At 37.1% G+C, this 12,806-nt stretch overlaps 1 protein-coding gene across 1 annotated transcript in view; it reads right to left on the reverse strand.

Annotated features, from left to right (window-relative positions):
* Window positions 1–572: 572 nt before the first annotated feature.
* The window catches only part of LOC124613338 (Parkinson disease protein 7 homolog), a 116,738-nt gene continuing 104,504 nt past the window's right edge, over window positions 573–12,806 (reverse strand). The window contains exons 4-5 of the mRNA XM_047142037.1: window positions 1,744–1,869; window positions 573–753 (exon numbers count right to left, since the gene is read on the reverse strand). Coding sequence (XP_046997993.1) covers window positions 635–753; window positions 1,744–1,869 — 245 coding nt within the window. The 3' untranslated portion in view covers window positions 573–634. The remainder of the gene's footprint in view (window positions 754–1,743; window positions 1,870–12,806) is intronic.

Raw genomic sequence — 12,806 nt, forward strand, 5'->3', positions numbered from 1 at the left:
ATGACCCATGTGAGGTGGCTGGAAGATGTGGTCCACATCATGTGGAAGCCGATCTGAGAGGAGTGGGAGTGACGAGGTGGCACAGGCATGCTCAAGACTGAGATGATTGGAAATCTGTGATTGAGGAAGCCAAGGTCCTCAGAGGACTGTAGTACTATGGAGTAAGTAAGTAAAAGTACTGGTGGAATTAAAGCTGTGAGGACGGGGCTTGAGTCGTGCTTCGGTAGCTCAGTGGTAGAGCACATGCCCGTGAAAGGCAAAGGTCCTGAGTTCGTGTCTCAGTCCGGTACACAGTTATAATCTGCCAAGAAGTTTCATATCAGTGCACACTCCGCTTTAGAGTGAAAGTTTCATTCTAGAGGCAATTAAGTAAGTAAGTAAGTAATGCTTCTTCTGTGATTTTATGGAGAAGTGACTTTGAACTGAAGAAATAATTAACAGCAGAATAATTGATTTGATGAAATGGCTCACTGACAGAGTCGCTGAATAGCACTTGTAGGTACGCTGCATGCTTAGAAATCTACTTTACATGTGTTGTTACTGTTAAATACAACCACAAGGAACAACGCAAGTTTATACTGTAAACTTATGTTTATTATTTGAAATATGATATACAGATTATTTATCAGATAATTTAAACAAGTAACATTGGTTTTGCAACAGGTTCCACTGCAGATTGCCCCAGCAGATTTTCCACAACAGCAAGGGCAAAATCAAATGCTGTGGCTGGTCCACGACTTGTGATGAAGTTGCCTGTAGGTGAAACAAATAATTTTATAAACAAGATGCTTTCTGGTCCGGTCACCTTTAATATAAAAAATTAATTTTTCATGACAGATTTCAGCAGCATACTGCCTTCATCAGGGACCTATCTAAGGAATTACTTGCACATCTTACATATAACAAAACAGAAAACTTAAAATAATTTGAATGTGCACGACATAATGTGGATTCAGGAAATTATTACAAAAATAAATTGAAGTGATTTCACCATTGAACAAGAAATAGGAAAATATAGCAATAATACAGCTATAAAATTACAGAGACACAGAATATCAGGCCTGATATACAGGAGGTGAAATTCCAGTACTGCCAACAAACATTTAAAAATGTTTTCTTAAAAAAATAAAAGGTTGAGAAATGTTAGTGTAGTTGAGCAATGTTGAAGTAGTGACTAAACTTATCCACAATGAACAACTCCATACAAGCTGCTCCCGAAGCATTTGCATACAGCAAACTCACATGAAACCTTGAAAATGTTATTAGTCAAGAAATTGTGGCATTACTAGGCAATGAATAACATTGCTGCTAGTAATGAATAACATTATGTAGTGACACCAAATACGCACCTACGATGACAAATGTTATCTTCCACACACTATCTTCTATATGCAACTGTTAAGTTATTTTTCAAATAAACATACATATTTTCAAATCATTCATTTCTCCTTCCCCACTCTTTATATAACCCTAATGATAACATTAATAATGATGCTCAATCCAAGCACCCATAATTATTTCATATTCTTATAGTTCTTTATAGTTAAATAATAATCATTTGGGATGGAAATATGTTATACTCTTACAACTTTCAATTCATACCAAAGTAGAATAGTGTATAAGCATTATACAGATGAGAATTTTTGTAATTTCTTACTCAGACACTTCTCTTGATACAGGGCATAATTGACTTTCATCCTAGTATTTATATTGTAATTATAATTAATTTAACTGGATGCATACCATCAACTACTACTTTGTCTTCACTATATATATATTTTCCACCCTCCTCCATTTCATTCCTGAATGTGGGATATGATGTCACTTTTTTCCCTGTACCAACACCGTGTGTTTTCAGAGCAGTTGGAGCTGTAATCAAACAAGAACATCATCCATCATATTTGACTGAAACATCTTTATAAATACTTATCATTTCACATCAGAGTCTTACACTAAACACTGCAGCATGAATTACAAATAGAGGGTGTCCCAGGAGGAATTCTCAATATTCAGGGATATGACAGGAATGATCATTCGAAGCACAATACTCTAGTAAATATTGGGCTGTAAAATGCCTTTCTTAAGAGTTATAAGCACTACTTCAACTTTAATATTGTGAAACAAATTTCTTTACTGTGAGAAATGTTTACTGGACTTCACTGCTCGAGTGTTCGTTCCTGTCATATCCTTTCCTCCTGGGACACACTTTATAATACAATGTATAGTGGTTTATTGTGACTTAATTGGATTCAGAATAGGCACATAGTGATTACCTAAAACAACTTAACACTTATAGTGATTAGCTAAAACATCTTAACACTTATAGTGATTAGCTAAAACATCTTAACACTTATGTCCAAAACACGAACTTTAGAATTCACTACAATTTGTGCCAGTACATAAATATGTTTTGCAGTCAACACTATACAGAAGGTAATGATAACATTTAAGTGTAGTGACAAAACACTGATTTTTAAATCAAGATGGTGGAAAATGTATGAAGCATTACAAAACAAAACAAAAACAAACAAAAAAACTGTTCAGGTGATACAAGATCTTCCTGAGTTGAAGGTTATGCTTCATTTGAAAGTAGCATTAACACAATGAAAGTAGAAATATTTGTATACAATTATAGACTCTGAAGTGTTGATGCAAGAGGAGTGAGAGCATTCTACACTCAGACGAGATCTGCTAATGGGAAGGATGATGTAGAGTGCTTGTGCGTGTGCTCCATAAGTTTTGTTTGATTAAAGTTCTTTTTGGCACTTAATTAAAATTTCAAGCATCATTCATGACATAAGCTGGTAACATACTCAGGTTCTTGGAACTTCTTTCTTTGAGACACATTTATTCACCATGTAGCAAGACCAAGATGAAACCAACTGACTATTTCATTTGCTACAATGTTGAAACTGCCTTAAAGGTACAATGTAGTTTACAAAGAGAGACATAAAATTTAGTCTTCCTGTAAAAAAAAAAAAAAAAAAAAAACCGTTACATATTTCATTTTTTTATTAGTTTGCGGACATGTCTGCAATCCTGGCACACACTGAAGTCCGACATCACAGAACAGTAGCGCACTACTGGTGCCAAAACAAAATCATGCAACAATGCATCTCCACTTTATGAATAGGCTCCTCTCATGGCATGCTATGGTACTGTGGTGCAGGTAGTTCAATATGTATCAGGACTGCAGACACGTACCTGCAAATGAAGAAGTAACTACCTTACTTTATATTTTTGAAGTAATAATCGGTACACAAAACATGCAAAAGTTCTCTACTTTTCTCAAAAGCAATTTAATGTATCACTGGTAGCAAAATAGGTAGTATGAGTGCTAACAAAAAAGTTACAAGTTCAAAAACCTCTTTTATATGCAGTTTTCAAAAGCTACAAACCATGCTTCATTAAATAAATAATAAATCTACACACACAAATATGGGAAGAATTTGAATTTTCAGCATGTATGGAACACTATTTTGGCTGATACTCAAACATTGGTAAAGGACAAGCTGCTTGTTTTTAGAAGTTATGCAGTAAAAACTTTGTAATATATTTCAAGTATATGTGATGTAATTTTTTTTACTGTGCTATGTCTTTATTTTCCAAACAACAAAATATTTTTGAAAAGGTAAATTGTATCCGAAATTTTATTCTTAGAAATTTGTTATCTGGTAATTAACATTAACATTTACTTGCTGGACTAGTCAACAAAACAGTCCCACAGAACCTCTCAAAAGTATAAATTTATAAGGTCTAAACTGTTCGTTTTTGAACTAAGATTTGCATTAACAATTTTTGCAATGATAAAATATAACAACCCAAATGTAAAATTAATTTTAACAAGAGCCATACTACAGCACATAAACAATGACAAGGCACTGTGGTTGCACAGGGGAAGAGATCACAGAGATAATTTCAAAGAGTGACAGTGTGGATGGATTATCCTAATTGATAATTTGGTGGTAGTCAAGCTGATGTAGAAGGCCAAACAGTGTTTACATAACAGCTGGTATACAATGTGTCATTTTGCAGGTAAACATTACGAAAACACTGTTCACCCTTCTTCACTGGCATGACTACGACCAAATTATCAATTAAGATGAAATGGCATAGGTAGAGGGTGTATACTGGCAACTCTCAATATCCAGTTGCACAACATGCTCTACAACATGACTTTCGTGACCTCTGAGCCTGATTCACAACATGTGCCATGTGGATTCTTCCCCCAGACAACAGTTTCTCAGAACTCCGCAGGTGGGAACTAGCACTGCAACATGTACTTGGTTCTTGCCACCCACCTGGCCTTAATTTATGTTAATTTTTTCCGTCTCAGCTTTTAGTTTTCTATCTCTTTCATTGTCTTTCCCATCTATTTTTTTCCACCACCCAACCTCTGTTATGTACAATGCTCTTAGCTTTTTACTCTTATTAACTCATGCGTGATGTTTAAGCAGTAATCTCTGTCTGCATATTACTTTGACTTCAACCTTGAAGCTCTCAGGTTTTCAAATCTCATCCGATGTAGTCCCCAACAATTAGTCTTTCTTTCTCATCCCATACAGTAAGTCTCTCATGACCCGCAGTTCTGGGTGACTTTCCCAAAATCTACTCCTTTTCCTAGACCTCTCCAGTCCTTTTCCTTCACCCCTCATCCTTCCCTTTCAACCCTTCTGCCTGAAGGAGGAGCCACTGGCTCAGAAAGCTTGCCAACTACAACCGTCTTTTCTGTGTGTGTTCTGCCCCCACTTTATGAGTTGACTTTTTTTATCTGTCCAATTAAATAATTTTGTTTATAATTGATTGTTTTTGTTGTTATAATCTACCCTTTTCATAATGTTGTCATTATTCCATCCTGGATTTGCCATTTTAGATGTAAAATCGCACAAGCTTTTGGAGCCAGTGGCTCCTCCTCCTGACAGAAAGGTTGAAGGGAAGGGAAGGGAAGGGAAGGGAAGGGAAGGGAAGGGAAGGGAAGGGAAGAGGGATGAGGGAAATCTCTGGCAAGGTTTAGGAACAGGAAAGTTTATGGGAACATGGCCAAGAACCAGAGATCAGGGGAGACTTACTGGATTCATCCTGCTTCCTTTCCCTTCTGCAAGAAAAAGGGGCCACTGGCTCCAAAAACTCACATGTTTTCACATATTTGTTACGTGTCTTTCCTGCTGCTGCATGGCAAGTAGATATTTTTATCTGTCCTATTATATTATTTTTCAAATATTGATTATTTTAATCAATTTATGCTAACTACCTGCCATTAAGCGGTGTGACAAAAGAAAATGTTGGCCCTGTGTAATATCATAAAAATGCTGGAGACAAGAAAGAACAACAGGAATACAGGATATAACATTAAGAAAACACAATGCATTGTAGGATGTAACTTAAATGGGAGAAGCTGACCACTCTCACATGCTGATAAGCTCTGTTAGGTCAATACAGAAGACAGTGAAATGCTGTAAAATGTTCCGGTTTGACGTTCTTGACTTGACAGTCGCAGAGAATCTGGCAGGGAAAGGTGGCATGATGAAAATTTTCTATGGTTTGTGAGGGGTCATTTTCCAAATGTTATAACAAATAACAACTCCAAGAAAGCTATGCTAACATGGAGATGCATGGCTTCCTGGAAACAAACAGAAAATGCATTGACATATGGGGTAAATAAATGTAAATGTCATGTGACTAGGGCCTCCCGTCGGGTAGACCGTTTGCCGGGTGCACGTCTTTCGATTTGACGCCACTTCAGCGACTTGCGCATCAATGGGGATGAAATAATGATGATTAGGACAACACAACACCCAGTCCCTGAGTGGAGGAAATCTCCAGCCCAACCTGGAATCGAACCCGGGCCCTTAGGATTGCCATTCTTTCGCGGCGACCACTCAGCTACCGGGGGCAAGAGTGCAAAATCATGCAAATTATCATTGCATGTCGTACCTTGTTTAGAGTATTACCACATGAAGATAAACTATTAACTGCCACAGAACAGATGAAACTATACTAATGAGAATCAAAATGTTTCTAATAAAGATAAAATAAAAAAGCAAGATAAGAAAAGTGTTTTTAACCTCGGCAGATCCAGTCCAAAGCCTGGGTCAAAGGGAAGGATAAAAATACAGAAACTGTGTGTAAAAATATTTGTCCATCTACTTTAAAACTTTGAAGGTCCCCTCTGGATAATTACTGTGTTGACAAATACACAGACAGGAGGTCTGAAATACTGTGATGTCTATTTCATTTGTGAATTACAAAAAAGTAAAAATACAGCATACAATGCTTAAGATATACAACAATAATTTCATTTCAAGCCAACTAAGAACTATGTTGGAACTATTTATTTCGCTTTTCTTTCATCTTTCTCCAAAACTATGATTTTCTCAGAATGACCTGTTTTTCTCTCACCTGACATTTCAACTCCAGTTTCTTTTTCTATTGGTTTTTCTATTTGTATTATCGTCCAGAAAAACCTTTGAATTTCTTGACTTCTAGTCTGAATTTGTCTTTGTCGAGTAAGATCTCCTGTTCAATTTGCATTTATTCCAAGTACTTTTTCTCTTGCCTTACCACCTGTTTTCTCTGTTTCCCCATTTTGGAAGAATGTGTAGATCATCTTTTTTAGTTTGTCTTCCTTCATTCTCTCTAGGTATCCACAGAGTGTAACATGCCATTTCATAGTACATGTCATTATTTGGTCTCAAAGCCCAATCATCATTATTCTTTATTGTATTTGATATAGAGCACAAGATTCTTCTTTCTATCTTTTCCAAACGTTCTAATGTTATTTTGCATCTCGATTAAAGTTCTGCTTTTGATCCATAAATGACTTTTACAACTGCAACTGCATTATAGTGCCTTAATTTAATATCTTTATAAAGCATTCTTATTTTAAAGATTTCCCACTTTCATGTACATTCATTTCATTTTTCCAGTATTGACTTTAACTGCTTCTTTTTCACTTTTTATGTTTATATTTAGAGGTGTTTATATTTATAGGTGTCTATTTTTTTGATGTTTCCATACTTCATTTTGAAAATTCTTGGTGAGTTACTGTCACATGTCATCTGTCTACTCAAAAAACATTTGAATTAATCATGTCAAGTGGCCTAAATTTAAAAAAGGTCCTCATTCAACACACTCCCCTTTTGGTGAAATATTGACAGGATACATGAAGCCATGCCAAATTACAGCTTGATAGGCAGTACAATGGGGGCAACTGCCATGCTTTTGTAAAGGCCAATTTTTCTATGTTGCAACAGTTACAAATAACTGAAGTTTGCTTACCATTGCTCATACTCTAAGGGGACTAATATATTAGAGTCTGGTGATTCTGCTCCACTGTTTAGATGCAACAGCTTGGTTACTGAACATGTTCTTGGTGCACAGCAAATTTATCCCAATTTCATCAGGTTACCTTCCATCAGGAAAGTGGGTGCACTCAGCAACTTACGTAATTTATAAATTATGCAAATCCAGATTTCAGCTAGTGCCTAGCCATTATCAATGCACTATTTTTTAATCTCTATGCATGTTAGTTCCCTGTTGTTCGGTCAGCAACCACAGTTCTTTGACTGACTGACACCCGAACAACAGGGAGATTAAAAAATAGTGCATTGATAATGGTTAGGTGCTAGCTGAAATCTGGATTTGTTGGGAGAGAGAAAAGAGAGATAGAGAGAGAGAGAGAGAGAGATAGAGATAGAGAGAGAGAGAGATAGAGATAGAGATAGAGATAGAGATAGAGAGAGAGAGAGAGAGAGAGAGAGAGACTGATTGCTGCACTCTATAATTTATAAATTATCCTAATTTGCTGTCAAAGCAGTTCATAAAACTTGTCACACAAATTTAGATCATGTTTTGGCAGTTTGCATCATATGATAGAATGACTTCCTGATGCCGATTTTTTTTCTACATTTGTAGCCAGCCAGCATGCCACAAGGCTGTGCTAGTGGTGCCTTTACTACTCAGATAATGATGGAGTTACCCCAGATAAGAGCCAATTCAAAAAAAAATTTATTCCTCAGTTTTGTCAGATTTTCAAAAGGCTGTATCTCAGACTGGATTTTACTTTTCACCACTCAGAAAAGCTCTTTTCACCTTTGATCAGGAATAGACAGACCAGTCCAAGGATTGTAAACTGATGAATAAAGACTTTTGAATCGACTTTAATCTTGGATAACTCTATCATTATCTCGGTAATCAGGTGCCCCTTGCAACGCCTTATGGCATACTGGCAAGCTGCAAATGAAAGAATCAGCATCAGGAAATCATTCTATCATATGACACAAACTGCCAAAATATGATCCAAATTTGTTAGGAGCCACATTGACAGGAATTGTAATAAATCTACTGTACACTGAACACACAGTCAGAACTAGCTTGTTTTACATGAAAGGTTGAGCAGAATCCCTAAGTAGTAGCATGGAAGTCCACTTAGATCGTGAACAACAGTAAAACTAACTTTGTGATTTATTTGCATCTGTCATGGCATGGAAAATCTGACGTTTACAAATGCATTGCTGGTGGCCCCACCATACTACTTATCACCCAGTAATTTGACAAGGCTTCACGTAGGACCTATACATACAACCTGTAAGCAACTCAAACGTGGAGAGGGATCCCTTGACACTGCAAAATGGTCCATTTGGGGAACTGCCTTTTCAGCCATTTTCTTCAGAAGTTTTAGTCTTTTCCTTGCATTTTCTGAAGTTCCATCCATTACTATGAGATCATTTGCAAAGGCCAAACAATTTATTGATTCTTTCATTCTATACAGATATATGTAGTTACATATTAACCTTTGTTTATCTGCTATTTTCCATTCTTTTATAATTATTTACAACATAAATTGAATGATTGCAGGGACAAACTGTCTCCTTGTCTTACTACTGGTATAATTTAGAAGAGATTAGAAGTTGTTCCAAGAAATTTAACTTTACATACTGTGCGAATACCTAAACAAATTTGTATGAAAAGAGTTTTCCTATCTACTGCAAATTTATGATGCAATTATTCATACATAAAAAATATTGATGCAAGGGATTTCGATTGCCTTTAAGATTTCATTGCACAATTGTACATGAACATACCATTTTCGTACATTTTCATAAATTGCTCAGTTATTCTTTGTGGCTGTCTATAGCTGAATTATTGTGGCTGGAAAAACACACACACACACACACACACACACACACACACAACACACAACACACAACACACAACACACAACACACACACACACACAGAGGAAAGGATGTAAATTTAATATTATTTATGGTGTATAACTTTGCTTCCACCGTTTTTTTCCCCAAAATTTGAGGCTTTAATGAAACAAATTGGTTACACATGTATCATTCAAAGCATTTTGCATCGCTGGCCACTACTTTCTCCCATCTTTCGGGCTGTGTACGAATCCTGCGTTGAAAACATTGTTCATCTTTTGTAGCGATCCACGAATCGATCCAATTTGTGACTTCTTCATGAGATCGGAAGTGTTGGTCAGCCAGGCCACGTGCCATTGGTCTAAACAGGTGATAGTCTGAGGAAGCAATGTCTGGAGAATACGGCAGGTGGGGTAGGACTTCCCATTTTAATGTTTCCAAGTACGTTTTGACCTCTTTTGCAATGTGGGGTCGAGCGTTGCCATGCTAAAAAATCACTATATAGTGCCTCTCGATGTATTGTGGCCATTTGTCTTTTAATGCTCTGCTCAAATGCATTAATTGCATTCGACAGCAAGCACCTGTGATTGTTTCACTTAGTTTTAACACCTCATGGTACACAATGCCAAGCTGGTCCCGCCAAATGCAGAGCCGTGATTATTCGGTTTGGCCATTGATGTGGAAGCATGGCCGGGATATCCAGATGATTTTTTGCTTTTAGGGTTATCATAATGAACCCATTTTTCATCCCTGGTCACAATGTGATGCAGAAATCCCTTCCGGTTTTGCCTCTGAAGCAACTGTTCACAAACGCTTTTCAACGTCTCTTGGTTTCAGCTCAAACGGGACCCAAGTTCCTTTTTTCTGAATCATGCCCATGGTCTTGAGGTGTTTTGAAATAGCATGCTGCATCACTCCCACTAATTGTGCCAATTCTTTTTTGGTTTGACGCGAGTCTTCACTCAGCAATATCTCCAATTCTACATCTTTGAAAACATTCTCTCTTCCACCACTATGCCAGTCTACCACAGTAAAATCACCGTCCCTGAAGCATTGAAACCACTCACGACATGTTCTTTCACTAACAGTGTCTTTACCATACATACTTGAGAGCATTCGATGAGACTAAGCCGCTGTTTTCTTCATACTGAAACAAAACAATAACACCTCCCGCAAATAACGAGAATTAGGCTCGTAAACTGACATTTTCAATCAAGAACAACTTTATGATGCAGACACAAATTGACTAATGTTTGAATCACGTGATGTTGACCAAGGTCCAAGCTAACTGCCTGATGCCTGCGAACTGTTTCTTTCGACTGCTACTTACCATTGTCGCCACTTATTCGCAAACGGTGGAAGCAAAGTTGTACACATTGTATATACCTGGTTGCAAAAGTTACATCAAAGTTATTAGATATTACTAATTGCACGGCAGATGGACAAGAAGTTATTGGAAATAACACACTGTCAAATTTCCTAACAGGACGAGAGCTGTGCCATAGACGTATGGTTTGCATAGCATACTTGTTGTAGTCAGTCAGTCAGTCAGCCCTCCAACAGTGATTAGGCACTTAATCAGTCTGGAGGAAAACCATTCTTGAAGCTACCAAATAAGTCTCAAGGCACAATGAAATGGAAGTTACAAAGTTTATAATGTGGTTTACAACAAACATCAATATATGAAAAAGATGTCACAGACAATCGGTATATTTTGTTCACCATAAGAAGTTACATGTGTCCGATTACAAAAATACCATAAAGAAAAACTGCATTACAGGTAGCTTTCATCCCTCACATGCAACAGAACAGTATAATCTGCACGCTGACAGAATGTAACTGACGATACATGTAAAATAAATATAAGAAAATTAAAATCAAATTTGTTTACTTCTTTATTTAGTAGAGCGAAGAGTATACATAGCACAGTAGGAATTATGGATATGTAACTATGACGAAACACTGAACAACTGATGTATACTGAAAGCAATAAGCTACCAAAACCACATCAGAAACTACTGAAGAAAAATATATATTTACATCTTTTGTAAAAGACATTAATTCGCAGGCAAGTTTTAAAGTCAGAAACAATTTTTTACACCTACAACAATGGTGTTATCCCTGGCAAGCAACAGAAGGAGACATTGCAGAAAGCATTCCAGTAACATTCAGTAAAGGGCTGAAGCCCAAATGCACACTACTTAACACAGCAGCATGCATTAGGCAATAATAACACAGAACTCAGCTCAGGTTACAGCATGAATGGCTGCAGTGCCCAAAGGGATAATGGACTTACAAAGCTAATTCAAATGTCTGAGGGCACAAGATCAGGTGAATGAGGCGGGTGCAGAATGACTTCCCAACCCAACTCCTGTACAGTGTTTTTAGTCAGTCTAGCAGAATGCGGGCAGGCATTATTGTGGAATGACATCACTTCACACTGTCTTCCTGGTCACTGTTCTTGGACTGCATCTGCAAGACATCTCAGTTGTCGAAAATAAATATCAGCAGTGATGATTACGCATCGGGGAAGCAATTCATTGTACACCACACCACTGCTGTTCCACCAGATGCATAACATTATCTTTTGAGAATGCATGCAGCTCTTTGTAAGAGGAGTTGCTGCTTTATTTGAGCTCAACCTAGTTTCTTTTCTTATGTTAGTTTAGAGACACCATTTCTCACCACTAGTAAAAAACACATGAGCCAACTGATGACAAGCAAGCAGATTTGCACATATGACCACCTGCTGATTTTTGTGATTAGCTTATATCACGTGGTACCCATTTTTGAACCTTCCCTATTGAATGCAAATGACTCATGGTGATGGAATGATCATAAATCGTAACATTTGCCACTTCCCAAGTACAACGATGTGAATCATTGTGGATTTGTGCATTTAAACGATCTTCATCAAACCCCAAGGGCTTCCTGAGCACGGAGAGTGACAAATGTCAAAATGATCCTCCTTAAAATGAGAAAACCATTTTCATGTCATGCTCTGTCCAATGGCATTATACCCATACACAGCGCAAATGTTTCTGCGTGCCTCAACTGCTGTCGCCCCTCTATTGAACTCAAACAGAAGAATATGTCATATGTTCCGATTTCTCCACTTGGCACTCCATTTTCTAGTGTCCACAGCTCCACTCACTATCTCCAAATGATAAAATGACAATATGTACACTCAAGTACCAACAGCGAACTACAAATAAAAAATGACAATCAATAAACAAACCCATAGCAACCAGAATACCAACATGCAAAACAAAATGGTACAAACGAATGCACCAACCTAATATTTTGAGCAAATTGGCGGAACTACAATGGATTTGTCAACTACTGCTATGAAAATGATTGCCATTGTCGTCTAACAGTGAATGGTACAGCTCCTTGGATCTACAGTTCTGCGTAACACAATGTAGCCACAACCACAATGAGTGTGCATCAACGCTCTGCTTCGTTTGATCTACTAACAACAGGATAAATGTGTTTGATGCAACACTGTCCAGTGTGAATAGAACTTAATGTATTCATATATTATTTGTTTGGGCACACTGAAATTAAGCTACATTTTGGATACATCATTGTATAATGTGAAAATTACTGAACTATCAGTTTAATAAGTCACAGCTGCAAAATACTAACATG

Source organism: Schistocerca americana, chromosome 1 (assembly GCF_021461395.2).
Source record: "Schistocerca americana isolate TAMUIC-IGC-003095 chromosome 1, iqSchAmer2.1, whole genome shotgun sequence".
NCBI classification, from domain to species: domain Eukaryota; kingdom Metazoa; phylum Arthropoda; class Insecta; order Orthoptera; family Acrididae; genus Schistocerca; species Schistocerca americana.